The sequence below is a fragment of the Pangasianodon hypophthalmus genome, chromosome 26 (assembly GCF_027358585.1).
Source record: "Pangasianodon hypophthalmus isolate fPanHyp1 chromosome 26, fPanHyp1.pri, whole genome shotgun sequence".
NCBI lineage: Eukaryota > Metazoa > Chordata > Actinopteri > Siluriformes > Pangasiidae > Pangasianodon > Pangasianodon hypophthalmus.
This window is the reverse complement of record NC_069735.1, coordinates 6,529,737-6,547,960: the sequence shown is the minus strand read 5'-3', so window position 1 is coordinate 6,547,960 and position 18,224 is coordinate 6,529,737. Positions and strand designations below refer to the sequence as shown.

General features: G+C 39.6%; 1 protein-coding gene across 3 annotated transcripts; it reads left to right on the top strand.

Annotated features, from left to right (window-relative positions):
- The first annotated feature begins 14 nt into the window (after positions 1-14).
- On the top strand, positions 15-18,210 carry LOC113537523 (POU domain, class 2, transcription factor 1). 3 transcript variants are annotated; one of them, XM_034300160.2, is made up of 14 exons: positions 15-395; positions 8,873-8,938; positions 9,031-9,125; positions 10,733-10,915; positions 11,203-11,305; positions 12,251-12,351; positions 12,533-12,694; positions 12,793-12,934; positions 13,136-13,275; positions 13,576-13,755; positions 13,880-13,961; positions 14,229-14,538; positions 14,676-14,767; positions 14,901-18,210. In XM_034300160.2, exons 1-14 carry the CDS (start codon positions 350-352, stop codon positions 15,161-15,163), a joined length of 1,965 nt encoding a protein of 654 aa, XP_034156051.1. In that variant the 5' UTR covers positions 15-349; the 3' UTR covers positions 15,164-18,210. The 3 variants fall into 3 exon arrangements, with proteins under 3 accessions (XP_034156051.1, XP_026787838.1, XP_053085772.1); XM_026932037.3 differs by having other exon boundaries at positions 20-395; positions 11,200-11,305; XM_053229797.1 differs by lacking the exon at positions 15-395 and adding an exon at positions 6,994-8,336 and having other exon boundaries at positions 11,200-11,305.
- The last annotated feature ends 14 nt before the right edge of the window (positions 18,211-18,224 follow it).

Here is an 18,224-nt window from a genome sequence, read left to right as displayed (position 1 = left end):
GTCCACTAGACATAACATGCTGCCAATATAAGGAAACAAATTACCAGTAGAGACCCACAGGGACCATTACAGCTTCCATTAAAACCAGTACAGTTCCCATTATAACCATTAAAACCATTACAAATTCTAGGAAGGTTACTATTGTTGTTTTTCAGCAGGAAATGGCCACTGAGTGTTGACTATTATAAAACAGGAGTTTCATTACTGATATTTTGTTATTATTCTGACTGAAACAGATGAAGTTTGTCCCTGGTTAGTGAGGAGGAACTTGTCCTGACTGGGGGAAGGCTTATGCATGTTCTCCCTCTGTTTATCGGGGATGGGTTGTGACTTGTACTAAATATTCAAAATGGCGGACAGAGGCTCAGCGAGTCAAGATGAGCGCTTGAGAGCAGGTAATCATTACATTTTACATATTCATAATCATTTTCCCTTTCCTAGCATCTACTTCTACGAGCAAGGAATAGCACACGTGCGCTTTTTAAAACATCATTTGACCGTCGTGGAGGCTTTTTTTTCCTCTAGCAACGATATCATTGCTCAGCTACTTTAGCTAGCAAGTTAGATTAGCGTAGTTAGCTACAAACAAAAACTCTTGCTGGAACATCGCGTGAATTAACGTACTTATTTACATAAGTTCTTCGGGGCATATGTGTAATAAATGTGGAGCATTTAAGAGTGTAAGTAAGTAATAGTTGGCTTTGTAGACTGAGTAAGATAAAAGTAATCCAGTGGGCTTGTAGATAGCTAAGCACGCTGCTTTGTGAAGCCGTTTATGAAGCTGTGGAGATGGAATAGCCAAGATGCTAACAAGCTAATGGTAATGATGCCTCCTGCTCCGACATGAGTTCCCTCAGGGCACAGGGCCAAACTAAACGAGTTATTCAAGCCACGACTTTACATATTCATACAAGTATAGTTATTTATAAAGCTATAATTCAGCACTTGTCAGTCAGTAGTAATACTTTAGCTATGTCGCTGCAGTTATGGAGCATCGTAGCGCTTCTTTAACACTGTAGTTTGTTTTGTTTTGTTCTCTCCTGGGCTCTTGTTTTACTTTATTCCAGACATTGTGTGTTAGCAGGTAGTTAATGAGTTACTGTAAGCTGTGTAACATTAACCTCATCAGGAGTTTGCATTTACATTAAACTCTAATATTCGCTTAAACATGTCACTGAGCGCTGTGTGGTCGAGTTCTTCTAATAAATAAATAAATAAATAAACGCTGAATTATTCTCTAAACGCTTCACTGGTTGTGTGTAAGCTCAGAAAGGTTCTGCACGCCGGTGTTTTGTGGAGAGAAGTTTATGAATATTCATGTGGAGAAGAAGCGCCATGTTCATGAATGATTAATCCCCTGAGGAAGCGCGCGCGCGTGTTGTTGTGTGTTAATGAGGACCGAAAGTCCCCACAAGGAGAGGAATACACACCTGCAGCTTTATTTATTTAAAACAAAAAAAACATAAAGAGACGGAAAAAAAAAAGGTTTCCTTTCGGTTGCTGAGGTTAGGTGTAGGTGTAGGATTAATAATTATGTTGGTGGAAGGTCCTCACAAGGATAACAGGACGTGTGTGTGTGTGTGTGTGTGTGTGTGTGTGTGTGTGCGCGCTCATGTGTCAAAACAATAGATAAGTTTTTGACAGAAGTTTGCGCCTCAAATATCCAGTTCAAGTTTCCACTTGAAAGGTTGTAAAAGTTATAATATTTTGGTGAACAGGTTATGTTGGCTAGGTGGAGCGGGCTGGCTGAGAAATTATGCAAATTATGATCACTTCATGCAAATGAGTCTCTGTGGAAAATACAGTGCATGCTGCTTTTGGGGTTTGATATTAGTAGTATGAATAATGTCCTGTTTTGAACACAGATCTTTAGAGAGCCTTCCCCATTACTTCAGTGAAATGAAGGATTCGTTAGGTATGAGGTCAGTTAGTGAAAAAGAAAGGCTTCAATCATGGTCTCGTGTAGATTATTAGAGCAAGATTTAACCAGAAACCTGGCTACAGGACCTGCATGCTGTGCAAGGAATCCAGTTAATGTAGCTAATGTTCGTGATGAACCCAGTCATGATGATGGCATTGTGACAGATTTGTCTACTGTTGCATATTTGCTGAGAATTCGACGGCACGAATTAGGGATCCAATCCCACGGGACCCACCAAAAAAAAAAAAAAGTCACGAGTAGGCGTTTTCTGCTTTCTACTTTACAGTCTGAACGGATATTCAGAGCCGGAGCTTGTGGGAGAAAGAAAGGCTTCATTCATTAACATGAACGTGTATATGGTTCTCAGCTGGCACTGTGTGACACATTTATTGCTTTCATTCATCGATTTTTAGTTACTGTTTTATCCTGGTGATTAATAATTTTTTATATTTTGAGAGAGATGTTTGTTAGAAAATATCGCAGACAAGTGCAAACAGTAACTGAGAGCAGGCGGGATTGGTCAAGAGTGTCAGCGGGAGTGGGCTGGATTGGTCAGTTTCGGTGGATTTCTGAAGAATTTCTTCGGGAGCGAAAGGTTATAGGATTTAAAAAAAGTCCCACACAGAGAGACACACACACATGAGTCACATACTGGATACCAGAGCATGTGAGCAGAGCGCTGATAATTCCACCGGAGCGGAGATTGCCTCTCTTAAAGATTCCACTCAGCACCACTCGCTCAGCCCAGCATGCACTTTGTGATATGCTAGTTTGAAAAACTGCAAAATAAGCAGTAGATCTAAGGTTATGGAGTTCAAACATTGTTTTAATGAATTTGCAAACCTTATACATAAATGCACAATAAAAATCAGAGTTAAGAACGAGGAAGGAGAAGAAATTGAACAGGAGTGTGGAGAGACTGTGAGAGTTAGCAAAGATTCCTTTTAAAATCTTAAGCGACACATTGCCAGAAAGCACGAGGATGTGCTCCACAATCAGAAATTAAACATAAATAAATGAATTAAAATGAATAAAAGGCACAGAGTATACACACACGTCATGTGAGTAGTGTCACACGTACAGAACACTAAGAAGGAAATCTGGTGTTTTGCTGTAGTACAGAGAATGGGTGTGAAATAATGTCGTGGTTGATTTACATTGCACTTTAGGATCGTATAATATCAGTATTGGGTTTACATTTCTCACTTTGCCTTCCAGTGTCTCCTGCATGTTTCTTGGATTCCCAAGAGTTTTCTTTCTCCCCCAAAAAGTTGTTGACATCATAGTTTTCTCAGTGGTTTGTAGGTGGTTTTCTTCAAGTCTTTATTAATGCACCACTGATCTTCAAGCGGCTCTGTTTTGCTTTTGTGCTAGCTCTGAGTTTGGTTGAGGATTGTTGTGGGTTTACCTATAAACCCCTTCTCTGCACCTTGACACATTTTTAGTCCATCTTCACAGAATTAGAAATCAGCCCTAGTTATCGGTTATGGTGAAAATGCATTCAGAGCAACACACACGGCAGGAAGACACATTCAATTTGCATATCATGCATATGCATTGCAATTTATTGGAGTGTAAATGTGTAGAGATGTTCCTAGGCCATTTTTAGTAGTTTCTATTAAATTGCAATTTATTATTCAACATGTATTATTTTATTAATGGTGCAAAGTGATCCATTTGGAGGTAATTCAGATGTGATCAGCAAGATGTGTATTCCTGTTAAATATAGTTACGTAGCAGCTTTTATTTCCAATTAAATCAAAATTAGCAGTTGAAAAAAGTGGTTAAAATAAAATCATAGTAGTTATGCAGATTTGTAATACATCATGTGAAAGGATTCTGGTTGAATTATTGAATATGTTCATATCGCCATTGCACTCTAGTGGCTTGAGGAGGTCAGTTAAAGATGATACGGCTTGCTGTTTTCAGGCATTTCTGCATTGTTTTTGAGTATATGAAAGTGGTGGTTGTAGTGAAACTCGTGTCTGTGCATGACTAATACGCTGTAGAATATCTTTTCTGCCTCTCCAACTCTGTTTTCATAAAGACCACCCACTGGTCATGAATATTCATAAGCAGACCCAAACTGTTTATTCTTATTCATTACTTGACTCTCACAAGTTCTATTAGCTGAAGCTCCTTATAGTATTTAAAAAATAAATTAATAAATAAAAATAAAAAGCCGAGAACAGAGTGAAATGTGTGTAGTGATTTAACTTCCAGTTGTCTATGCAACCTGTGTGTATGTGGATGCATATAATTAATGTATCTATACAAAATGAACGAGTATTCATTTTAACCTGTAAGAAATGTCTGTGTTGAATAACAGTTTGTTTTTACGCCTAATAATCTACTTCAGAGTAGTTCAGGTGTAGGAAAGCATGAAAATGAAATTCTGTGGGTACAAAATTTGATTAAAATAACAAAACAGCATATGAAGCTCTTTCACAATGCTCACATTCTTATCAGCTTTGAATTCTGGTTCCAGCAACGTAACTGGCCGATTAACTGCTTAAATTAATATATTAATACAGAAGTCTTTGTAGGTCCTGAGGGTTTTGCAGAGATTGCTGAAATTCACTGTCTGATTCAAATTGGCGGGAAATTTCCAACACGTGTGTTATGTGCTAGCTCAGACACGCCCTACATCATTGTACCCAGATTTCCTGCCTTTACATCGCTTAACAAAGAGCCGCAGGTATTACAATGGAGAACATGGTCCTACCAGTCAGAGGTTCACAGAAACAGTTAAACACGAATTAAACACGAAACCAAGTGTTGGAGAGCTGAGCTAGAATTAGCATTTAAATTCAAAATACATTTATCATCCAGTAAAGTGTTTTCCCCTTCTAATTGGTGTCTGATTTCTCACCACATCAGGGAAAAAAAAAGCCTATTAGCTCATGTCATGTTTCACATCCCCTCTTCCACACCCAGCTATCGGAGGGTGAAAAAGTCAGATGCTAAATTTTGCTAAATATGATTACAGTGATGTAAGGAACACACATTTCCCGCTGAAAAAAACAGAAAAGTATTTTACGCCATGTTTTTTCTTCTTTGGAGCACCCACTTTTCATAAACCAGTGGAACTCTGATGAATAAAACCCAACTTCTGCTTTAATATGCAGTACATCACACTGTCTTTAAATAAGTCCAGGCAGTTGCGTCTGTCTGGGCCATTTTCCTAATGAAGAATTATATTTGGAGCCGAAATCTATTTATAGTCCATGAATGAATAAAATAGTCACAGGAAGTTCATCTGTTGCTGGTTCTGTAGCAAATCAGTGTTAACAAATTTCTCGCTAGGACTATGTTTAACCATGAATGGTAATTCATCTACATCGTCAGTCTATGAATGTGATAAAACCCACTCATTCTCCAGATCCTGTTCAGAGCTGTACTCTGCTTTTTAAGGAGCTTATTAAAGCGTTCATTTTTCAAAGGGAACATCGAGGGGAAAAAATGCACCTTATTCAGGCATCCAGCAGATAATAAACATCCTCTGCTGATAGGGGTGTAATGGTCGATGTGAACGTTATTGAATAGGCTTGTGCGCTGTAACCTAATTGCCCCTACACAATTTAACTGGTCACAGTAATCAATGATGAGTCCATTTACATTTGTGATTATTACTTCTGCATCTTTCACTCTACCATCGGACAAATTTCCTCATCTTTTTAAGTGGGGAAGAATACATGACAGTTTAAGTTCTGTATAATCTATTTTATTTTGTTAATATTGCATCTGTTAGAAATAACAATCCACGACTCTGGCCCTGTTTTGAACACACGTGCACAAAAGTGTCAGACAGTATGACAAAAAACTACTTTGATAGAGGATACAAAAAAAAAAAAACAGCTCAAGGCAAAAGTGCCAGCGTGTGTGTTCAGCCGAGCCGGCTCGCTGCAGGCGAACGTTCGTGTAGTGTGAGCGGTTCAGCAACTGTAAGCACCCCTACGACAAGTAGCAAGAAGAGAGATGAACAGCAACCAGTGACTGTCTGAGCGGAAACCATTGTAAGCACAATATTAATGCTTCTGTAAGACATTATTTGGCATGTCGTACCCAAATGTTTGTTAGAAACAGCAAAATAAAAAACATGTGATTCCTGATGACACATAGTATAGAAATAGCAAGGTTTCTTTGCACTATACCTCCAGTTCTCTTTGCAGAACAGACAGTATTCACTGTCCGCGTCTCCCCAACCAATCGCTTATATACAGAATAGTGCAGAAACAATCACCACAGCCAGTTGCTCAGGCTTAATCATGACAAAGGCCCTCTTCACGCCTGGCATTAACATGCGTCTTGGGTGATCGGATCGTAAGGACAGCGTTAAGTGCAGGTGTGAATGGGGTCAAATGTGTCTCGCAGACGCATTGTGATCCGATCACTCAAACCACATTCCCGAGTTGGTCTAGGATGCATAATACCACATTATATTTGTAGTGTGAACATGAATACATCTTGCTGTGTCCTGGACAGCAAAGAAGAACCACCTAATCAACTGCTTCACTGTCTGAAAATGTGTAATCATTGTGAGACTGTTGGGAAATCATGCTGAATGGCAGAGCTCCCTGCTGTTATTCATAGCATCATTTGCCTTCTCATCTCTCAGTCATTTATAAGTTTGGTTAGCAGACAATGTGATTAAAACTTTTGAAACTGTCCGTACAGGTACATGAGAGGATTCACGAGACATTTCTGCCAGAAAATAAATGCAGTGGAAGGCTGGTGTAATAAATGCGCTTGACAGCCTTGACAGGAAACGATGAATGAAATCCGATCATAAGTGGTCACTGGAGACGCGTTCATGTTCCAGGCGTGAACAGCTACGCGTCTCGGCTGTCCACTTGTGATCCAATCACCCAGGACGCGTGTTGATGCCAGGTGTAACAGGGCATTTTTGCTGCATGATTTTTGTAATTGTGTATAAGGATTCTTTTTCAAGGTAAATTATCAAGGGGAAAACATCAGAATTGCACAAGCCTAAAACCAGTACAGATAATCACATCTGTCTTTTTTTTTTTTTTTTTTTTAAAGCTGCAGATTTTACAAACACTGTTGTGTTACATGTTTACAAGGCTAAGAGTAGGGATGCACAATATATCGAAATTATCGAAATATCAAACGTAAATATTACGATATGCATATCACAAGGGCTTGCAATAACTGAATGATTTTAATACTTCAAAAAGTTACGAAAAGTCAAAGTTTTAGGGCGACGCAGATAGCAGAGAACGCTTTCTTTTCCTCAAAAGAGCATGAAACGTATGTTGGTTATATCATTTTGAGTTTATGTCTATATGTATAATTCAAATTGATTTTTGATTTACACTTGGCATTATCGTACCGCATATCGCATTATTTAACAAGTTATCGCATTTTTCTTCAGCATCATGCAGTCCTAGCTAAGAGTAATAATTTTTGTGCTGTAACAGTTTGATATATGCACCATTACCCCACTGCCGTATGCCATTTTATGTTGTGTGTAAGCAGCTACAGTCCTAAATTTTTCATGCTGCTCTAGACTTACTTCCTAATTTACATGTGATCTGAAATTGTACACCTGCTGGAAATCTATGGCTGGCTGTATGTGATAGGTTAGGTATAATTATAAAAGAACAATACCTGGTGTTAGACAGCCAATCATTTAAAATCAGAACGTTTTTGATAACAGTAATCCTGTTTGTAATATGCGCCCTGATTCTTAAACCTTTTCATAACACATTTCAGAGTGTGTAAATTGGCTGGTTCTGTTTATTTCTGTGTTGTTTTGAGCCTTGCCACAGTTGTCTAGCTGACAAATAAATTTCTCTGTTGTGATGGCTGAGATTGCATCGTGGGGGGTGTTTCTCACTTTCACCTTAATTAAAACAGTCACACGCTGGCAGTAATTGGGCTTTTACTTCTCCCTAGCTGCCATGCCTGCCATGCCCAAGAAGCTATCCAATTAATATGCTAATGAACTGATAAATATTTATGAGCGTTTTTGAATTATGCAGAAAGCTTTCTGAGGTCTCTCTCTCTCTCTGAAATGAATTGCTTGCAGGACTTCAAAGCTGCTCTTGGCTAACGAGGAACGGGGTGCGCTATTTGCATATGGCTTTAATCAGCTGAATACTGATTACGTTTCATTATGGATGCTAGTGTTCCAGTTGCAGTCTTTGTTTCGCTCTGGTGAGGGCGAGAGAACACTTGCTTCATGCTCCTAGCTGTAACTGTCAGTATTGCATCTGTGCACATAACAGGAGCCAGTGGAGCTCTTCAAGCTTTTTACCTTTATTTCGTTTTAACAGTATCGTAGTTGACTTTGTAGTTTGCTTTTGTTAACCTGCGGCTTCTATCCTACGCTTAAAGCTTGCATTTGTGAGAAAATGGTTCATGCTAGAGATTATGGACTTGAGTATTTCTGGTGAGTGTCCTTTACGTATTTATGTGTATTTGTTTCTTTTATTTTATATTGGCAAACGTTCTGAGGTATCCATGTGCACTCAAGTGTGAGAACGTTCACTGGGTCACTGTTTTTCATTTTAATTTCTTCTGGATTTGAGTTTTGTCAAATCAGCTTGCAAATAAGGCTGTAGCTTAATCCATCTGGGGAAGGCATGGAAGTGTGTTGCATTTTAAGTAGAAAAGTTAGTGTTTGGTTGTGCATGCTTGCTTTGTTAACCGTAGCATATATTATTCTTGTAAGTAGCCACTAGCAAAATTTCCTGAGAATTTTACACTTGCAATAAAGTGCTTCAAGTATTGCACATGGGATTTGAAGAGCTGAGAGTCTGGCAGCACAAAGACTGGATGCAATTTTAGAGGTCATTAAGCTTTCATGGACAATCCAAGGCAGCAGGAATTAGAGATTAGTCTCAGTGGTCACGTTTAGGTTAAGCTGACCAAGACCTCATCACTAATATAGATAATTATGGTCTTTTTTGTGATCCTGCTTTGCAGATTCTACAAGCGCAGCAACAGAATCCAGTAAAACTGCCATGGAGAATGGAATACATGGAGTCCAAGGTAAATCCTCTCAAGAATTTGTGTTAGTGTGCGATTCCTTTATTTGTTCTCTATGAAGCGTGTGTGTAACTCTTTCTCCTTTTCCATTCTAGCTGCTCAAACAAACGGGCTGGACTTGCAGCTGAAACCAAATGGACAAGCAACAAGTGCAATCAGCAACATGCAGGCACAAGCCTTGCTCCAGCAGGTAATAAAAAAATATCCAGTGAACATACCCTTAAAATTCTCATACAAATAAAATTTGGTTGCAGTCACCTTCTGCATGCTTTCTGTATAATATTGGTCTAGAATGAGAACGCAAACATGGGGGATATTAAGCACTGCCGCTTCAGTTTCCACAGTAAAAATTCCTTCTCCATGGAGACAAGTCAGTGTAATTTATTAAGAAAGTGCCTTTCACTCATTATCTCTTAGAAACGAGCTTGAGCGATCAGAGTGGTATGTTAATTAAACACTGCTGCAGTCATTCCAAAACAGGTGGAGGGGAATATGCAAATCTATGCAGAATATATTTACACTGCATAATGCCCTCATTTACATAATGCGAGTAGAACGAGTACAGGCAATTTGATCCCCCCAATGAGTTTTTACCTTCCGAACTTCCATATTAGATTTATCGTTCTCAGCCAATTGTCATCACAATCATCATATCAGTTTTTATTTTTCTATGCTCATTGGTAGCATTGCTTTATATTATTGTTTTTGTAGAAGCTGAATGCTTCACTGAGTTGAATTTGGTGGTGGATGGAAAGGTTATTCAAAAAAGATTCCATCTAACACCCTAAAGATCTCTTCGCCTCTTGAATCTTTTCATTCAATTCAACGATGAAATTTTACAAAATCCTTCATATGAGTACATAGATACTGTACATATAAGGAAAGTCCCTGGAGTGCCAAGCTGCCACTGCTGGCCCTTGAGCCAAGGCCTTTGACCGTCTCTGCTCCAGGGGCTCCGTTTCATCCCAACGATTATTACCTGTTCCAGTGACGATACTGGATAATGTACAAATCAGGAATTCGATCTTTTTAAATCAAGACACAAGAACATTGAAATTTGAAGATTCAGATTACTCGATTAGAATTTTTCTTCTCTTTTAGACCTACAGAAATGAGTTGCAGTCAGGCCTAAAACTTCAGAAAATGTGTGTTTATTGAAACTTCATGTTCACAGCTCTGATGTTAGCACTTGCGTAATACGTAGTGCATACACGATTGCACAAGGGTGTTTTCATTACTTTCTGTAACAGATAACCCTCCATAGCGACATAGTGCAACAACATTCCTCAGTCCTTCTCACACCTGCGTTTAACCAAAATAATGTAACTAACTGAGGCCCAGTTTAAGGTACAGCCTTAAGGTATGAACATAAAGGGATTTTAAAAAAAAAATGAAATAAAACCAAAAAAACTGGTGTGTGTTTACCTATTTTTCCTCTCTGTCTTTTGTATAATGCACTGCATCTCACTCTTACAGTTTTAGCATTTTAGGTCTTGTTCCCTCAATCAAAGTTGCATCTGTGATATATGATTTCTTTTGCGGCGCTTGATTGAGCGATAGCACGGGACATTTTTACTCTTGTTCAGGGAGACAGAGCAGAGCACAGATAAAAGCCCACAGCGTGACCGATGTAGGGGTTTTGCAACTACTTAATTTCCTAATTGCCTCATTTTAGTTATTTTTTCTAGAAAAAAGTGTGGGTTGCCCTCTTGTTTTCTATCTTCCAAGCTTTCATGGCATGCTTCAGTAGTGATGCTTGTCTAATGCTAAGTGTTCCCTCCGTGTGTATGTGTGTAGTTGAGTCTGAGTTCAGCGCAGCAGCAGCAGTTGTTTCTGCAGCAGGCTCAGCAGATCCTGGCAGCCGCTGTGCAGCAGCAGTCAGCAGGCCAGCAGAGCAGCACCACTGGAGCCAACATCTCTGCTTCTGCTGCTACACCTATCACCCAGATCCCGCTCTCACAGCCTATCCAGATCGCACCCGTAAGAACAACAACTGATTACACAAACATTAGGTCTCTAAATATTATAAATGTTGATGGGTTTATCTGTGTTTTTCTACTCGGTTCTACTGAGTATGCTTAACGAGCTAAAGTGTTGTCACTGCTATATTGTGTGTATTGCTCAGACCTACTTTTTATCATCACCATGAGGGCTTTGGACAGAGTAACATGATGTTTGTGGTATCATAGTTCCCTCTGCGTCTCTAGTCTTCCCTTTTTTTCTCCTCATTATTCTTAATTTGGTGTATTTTTGGTTCCTTTCAGCAGCTGCAGCCTACAGGTCTTAACCTGCAGCAGTTTGTGTTGGTGCAGCCGGGACAGCTTCAGCCTGCTCAGTTTATCATCTCCCCTTCACCTCAAGGCCAGACTGGTATGAGCTCACACAGACCAACAGACATAGCACAGCACATTTCAAAGCTCAGTGGAGCCCAGCATTTTCCATACTGGACAGAATTTCAGTGTGTGTCTCTTAAAATTTCAGGACAAGCTACATGATTTACCTCTCACCTGATGACATTATTTCCACCTCCCTAATGTAGTCTTGACTAATTCCCACCCACCAGCCAGCTCTCACTTATCATATAACAGGAAGAGTGAAGGCTATCATGTGCTTGAAGATAGCCAACCACATCTTTTTCAACTGCTGCTCATGCATAACACACAGCGCAGCATAACACACACGGAGGAAAGCCCTTTCTGCCCTCTTCTGCGCCTATGAGCTCTCACATGCCCTAGATTGGCTAGTGTCCCTGTGATTGATGGGAGAGAGAGTATGCCATCCCTCCCACTCACGGCCAGTTTCGCTCTCATGGACTCACAGCCACTGATGGCTCTGGCATTTGAATTAGCAATTTCTGGGCAATAGTGAATGTTTTTTTCCGTTGTACCACTCAGGACCCCTGTGACTCTCTTCTAAAAAGTGGTGAAATATCTGTTAAAGATTATAAGACAGGTTATGTGACTTTACCTTGGTCCTGTTAGACACACCAGTGTGCAGAGTAAAAGACTATTTGCTAAATGCCTGGTTGGACATACATTAGCTAGTTTGAGACCTGCAGTCAGCTTATGCAGTCCTGGTAGCTCCAGCTCTGGTTCTAGAGCTACCTAAAGTAGTGACGTCTCAGCTAGTAACCTAGTGCTTTTAATCCAAATAATTTAAAGCCAGCTGAATAGTGGAGCAAGACTTTTGGCTTTGGGTTCGCCACAAACCAATGGCTCATTTTAACTGTCCATATTAATATAATTTTGAGACGTTTTGATTGTCATTAAAATTTTCTAATACTCTTCTTCTCTTTCTTTCTGTTTCTTTTTTTAGGCCTTCTTCAAGGCCTTCAAGCCCAGAATCTTCTGACACAACTACCTCAAAGTCAAGCCCACATCCTGCAGCCTCAGCCAGGCATTCCTCTGACTACACAGGTCAGAACTACAGATTCCACTGCATCTACTATGCAGTCCCCCTTTTTTTTTTTTTAAATAAGTCTTTCTGACGGTGATATCAGAACCAACTCACTGTTCTTTGTTATCTCGGTTGTAATTTAGGTGTTGTGGGTTTTCTCTTTTTGTTGCAAGTCAAAGACATATTTTTCATTCTCCATAGGCAGCAACACCTACACGAAAGATAGCTGCTATGCCATCTTCTGCGCTGCCCACAACGAAGCGGGTGGATGTTCCTCTAGTGGAGGAGGCCAGTGAACTGGAGGAGCTAGAGCAGTTTGCCAAGGCCTTCAAACAGAGAAGGATTAAACTGGGCTTTACTCAGGTACCCCAAATGCACAATGTTGTGTTTGGTTGTGATGGATTGATGATGCTATCAAACTTCATCATAACTTCAATATTTTCTTTACATTTAACTACCAGGGAGACGTTGGCTTGGCCATGGGAAAGCTGTATGGGAATGACTTTAGCCAGACCACCATCTCCCGCTTTGAGGCCTTGAACTTGAGCTTCAAGAACATGTGCAAGCTCAAACCTTTGTTGGAGAAGTGGCTCAATGATGCTGGTTTGTCTTACCTCTCTTTCATCAAGCTTTGGTTGTTGGAGTTTCAATAACCATTATTAAATCTGTTTTTTTCCTCTTGATATTCTCTGTAAGCTTATCCATGAGCCTTTCAAATCCCTTTTCCTTGGTTTCTTTACTAATGAAATAGTTTAAATGCTAACTACCATTTTTACTCTCCTTTTCCCCCCTCTGTGTTTATAGAAAACATGACGTCAGAATCTGCAGTTTCCAGTCCCAGTGACATGTCCCCAGGCATCTGTGAGGGTCTAAATCGACGCCGTAAGAAAAGAACCAGCATTGATACCAACATTCGCATTGCCTTGGAGAAAAGCTTTCTGGAGGTTGGAGAACATACTTGTAAACACTAGGGGTCAGAGTTACCATAAGACAGCAGCTTTCCTTCTTTATTACCAACCAGTTATGACAAATACACACTTGTGTGAATTTTGTTCTAATCCCTGTCCTCTTATATTGGGTATTAGAGCTGATTTAATGGATTTAAAGGTTAATGTTTATCCGGAGGAGATAAGCTGAAAATGCTACCATGTTTTTCAGAAAGTGAAAGTTAGTTCACAAGTCAGCTTGTCTTTGTTTGTCACTGTTATTAAAATGGGAGTTCTGTGATGAAATCCTTTTTACAGCAGAGCCAAAAGCCTACCTCTGAGGAGATAACGCTGATCGCCGATCAGCTCAACATGGAAAAGGAGGTGGTGAGAGTGTGGTTCTGTAACCGCCGGCAGAAGGAGAAGAGGATCAACCCCCCGAGCAGCAGCACACCCAACACCCCCATCAAAACGGTCTTCACCAACTCCCCATCGGTGGTAGGTTATATGGAATTTTGTTATATCTATAGTCACGTTTTAGCCACATAAGCTGTTTGTGAATCTAGTCCTTACACCAGTTGGTATTGCTAATCGTCCATTGTGTTTTCATTAATGTTGACAGATATCCGGTGCATCAAACACACTGAATGTCAGTTCAGCGCTCCCTCTCAGCACTGCCTCTGTTCCCAATCTCACACTTGCTGGTATGATTTTTCTGTTAATAAATATAATCCTAGTTTAGAGTTCTTTTTTAAAGTTTTATTTTATTTTATTTGTCAAAAGCCCCAACATACACATAAAATGGGACTTGCACACATTGTAAGTGAAAAGGAAGTTCCTTTCTGAATGACTGAAGTTGGCCCAGCATGGAGTTGTGGGGTATTCCCTATGGACATGATTTTGTACACAAAATAAGAACTGAAACCTTTTGAGTATTTCTTCCTATGCCTGAGTTTTTCTGTTAACCTCAGGTACAGCTCTAGGACCAGTCACCTCAAACACTGCAACAGTCATCTCTCTGGCACCCGCTGTCGCCACTCCAGCTCCGACTGTGACGTCCCCGTCACTTACTCCCTCTGCTACAGCAGCAGCTCTGACCAATACAAAACAGGAAGTGGTCAGGACAACAGAGACTGGGTCCACCATAGCAACATCAGCTGCACCGGGGCCTGGACAGTTTGTCGTGTCTCCGGCAGGGCTAGGTGGAGCAAATCTGGCAGCCATGGCAGCAGCAGCAGGACTTAACCCAGGGATTATTTCACCCTCCCAGCTAACACAGGGGTAGGCTCTGAATGTGGTCATAAGCATGTGAAGTGCTTTTTCAGTGACTTGTTTTTGTTTGCAGTTTGTACGTGTGAGTGCTTGGTTAAATGTGTTAATTAAATTAAAGGTAATTAAAGTTAAATGTGTCATTTCAGGGGGGCATTGCTAAGCTTAGCTCCAGCATCTCTTGGAAATGCTCTGACTCCAGCAGCACTGATGAATAACACCACACTGGCCACTATTCAGGGTTAGTGAACTTCTTCATTTATGTGGTTATTTGGCTACATTTTAATGATCTCATTTTATATCGGTTAATGCTCACTTTTTTTTTTTTTTTTTTTTTTTTTTTTCCCCCCCTCTCTCTCTCTCTTTTCCCCCAGCTCTTGCATCTGGGGGTGCGTTACCCATAACCTCTATCGATGGTAACGGCAACGTGCTCTTTGCCAACACCAGTGCAGGAGGTCCCACGCCCAATCTGATGACTACTCCCGTTCTGTTCAACTCACCCCTGTCTCTGCTCCCCACCAGTGTGCTTTCAGCGGGCGGAGCCGGGGGCGGGCCTCTCAACCTACAGGTTACTGGTGATGCGCACCAGAGCACTGTGCCGGTCAAAAGCATCACTGTGGCCTCCAAGGCTCAATGAACATTTTGCTTCTTCCCTCGCTCTGTTTAGACTTTATTTAATCCCTTTGCTACTACCAAATATAGAGACGTTTTATTATAACTACGAATTTTTATCCTTGCGCCAGGAGACTTTGTTACCTTTTTTGGACAAACCAACTGTCTGTCTTAGCAGTTGTTTCAGAGCCTTCACGGAAACTATTTGATGGTATAGTTGTACTGATTTTGGCACATGCTGAGAAAGCAGTTGGAAACCTTCTTGACTTTATTTTTGCATGGGTTGAGGGATGCTTCAATTTCTTTAAAAAAAAAAAAAAAAAAAAAAAAAAGAAAGAAAAGAAAAAAAACTAATGTTTGACTGAACCAAAAATGTGAGATTTTGATATCACGTTAATCGTCCTTAAATGAGATTACTGGGCACAAAGGAGTTTATATTCACTTTGTGCAAGGTTCTTTTTATTTCTGGGTCTGTTGTGCAGGTCCGTATTTCAGATTTATAACCAAGATCATTGCATATATTTTATGGTTTAAGTTAGATATGTTACTACAAGTTGTGTCTCAGTAGATGTTTTTAGGAGGCTTTTAAAAAAAATATATTGTTCTAACTAATGTGTCACTTTATGAACACGGTTAGAAGGCTTTAAAACTAGTAATAAATCTGAGGCTCTGATTTAAAGCTGGGTCTCTGTACGAGCAGTGCAAGGAGTCTTTGTTCTGTCCAACTCTTGTCTGCAAACACTGATCTTACTTTTAGCGCTCCTTCAATGTGGCAGTCACTTGAGGGCAGAAGATGTCTACAAACAGCACTGATTCTAAGTTTCATGTAGGAGGGAGAAGTAATTTAGATACAGGTTCTGCAGAGAGAATGCTCTGAATGACACATGACGCGTCCCATCACACATGACAATTTATCCGATTTTTGGGGATGCTGACGCCAGCCTTTTCTTTTAGTTGGAATTTTGATAACGGCTAAACCAAATGTCTGATCACATTTTATTGAGAAAAGTCAACAACGTAGCTTTGCACACTGTAACAGTTAGTATATTTGCCTAAGCATGGAGTAACTGCTAAACTAATATACATGGCTTTATTCTCTCAGACATAACCTTTGTGGACTGAGGCATTGAGGTGTGTAGATCTGATATGAAAAGCTTCGACCAAAGTGGATGTAGATAGACACAACTACACGTGCAAGACCAGCGAGTCACTGAATAGGGTGAGCAGATCCACTTTGTACATGTTCTCCATTCACCACCATCACTTGAGCATCTGTTTATCATCTGCGCGTAGGGACGCAACACATGCTGGACCTTTGCTTTTGTAGCAAACTGTTTTGTAGTAATACCTCAGCGTTTGATATTAAAGTATAATACTGACAGAGGCAATTTGGGGGAAAAATACGTTAAAATACAGATAATTCTCATTGTTTGTAGCTGAATAGTGAGGTTTTGTGCTAAAATTATATCCAAACTTTACTGTTTTTCCTAAAAACCTGTCTCTGAGCTTCTAGAGAAGAATTAAGTACACATCTGTCACCACTGGATCTTGAGAGCCTTCATCATTCTTGGCACCAAAGTTATCCAGCACTATGCAGTTCAACTAAATGCTCAAAACGCTGCAAAATAATCAGGTTTTCATGTAATTATACTAATTTTTTTTTTTTTGGCATTAAGTAGAACTTTCATATTGCTAATTTTGGTAACAGATAAATTTTTTTAAATACTACTGCACTGTAAGTACTACTATTATAGATCTTTTCTGACTTGCCAAAGCTAATGCGTTCCTTTGATTTCCACTGTGGATGATGTTAAGCAGGTGCTAGCAAATGGATCTCTCTTCCTTCTTGTGTCAGGTGTCATGGAAATAGTTTTAATCTCTATATCGTTAGTTGTTACTATATACAACATAATCTGCTTGCTATGCTATAGACTAGAGATTTAACTGTATAAATACTTGACAGATATCCTGCTTTTAGTGATTACATAGCATCTGCTTACAACTCAACATTTGCTAAGATGACATAATACTGCAGTGGCAGTGGAGGTTTGAAAATAATTTATTAGAGCAACTCATTAAACAGATCTTTTTATCGAAGTAAGCTAGCCTATAGGGCATTTCAGAGCAAGCACTGCAGGTAGAAATGACGACTTCTGTGGTCGATGGAGTTCGGGTAGAGCATATCGTCAACAGTACAACTTTTAGACTTCTTTATTACAGCATATATCATTGTACCAAGCTACTGTAATCCTAGTTTATAACAGGTGCGCTGTCCTGTTGGGGTCTAATTTAGCATTTTGTTAAACTAAAACTAGGACGCAATATTTCTCGCAGAGGAGGAGTTTGCCTTATTAGCAATTTCTTGTATTTACACGTGCTTCAGGTTCACTTCATTCCTCTCCAGTTTCTGTGTTCACGTGTCGTCTAGGAAAAAGTCCCACAAGAAAAATACCAAAGACTTCCTCATAGTGTGTGATGTAGCACAAACATCAACAATACACTGTGTTTTATCATTTCATAATACGTAAGAGTAATCTCATACTGACACTCGCTTGGCATTATTCTTAACACTGATACTCATGAGCTTTTTTCCAAAGCAAATCTTTTCAGTAGTGTTGTAATGTGTTGTGGATACAAAACCAAAGATTCCTCTCTTTTTGTTTTTTTTTTCTTTTTCTTTTTCTTTAATGCTTCGCCTACAAGTCCTGTTTTTAATCTCTAATCAGCAGTTTTTAATCTTTTTCCTATACTTTTTCTACTGCAAGGATTTCTGTTGAAGCTTTTTAGGGATTTAAACATTTCATTATCTAGGGCATGATTTATGTTCACTCTGTTTTACTGTACAGAAAGGGCTGATTTTAAAAAGGGGGTATGTTCACACAAAAGAAATCATTTACTGTTTAACTTTGATGTGGATGGAAAAAAGTATTTTAACTTACACTTAGGTCATTAGAAATTAATGTTGTAGTCTACTGTGTTTATGTCTATTGTGTGTAGTCTTTGTTTCTGTTAATATGGGAAATATTGTAGTTGTGTATATATCATTAAACGTTTTTTAATGTGTTACCACAATATCATGTCTCAGT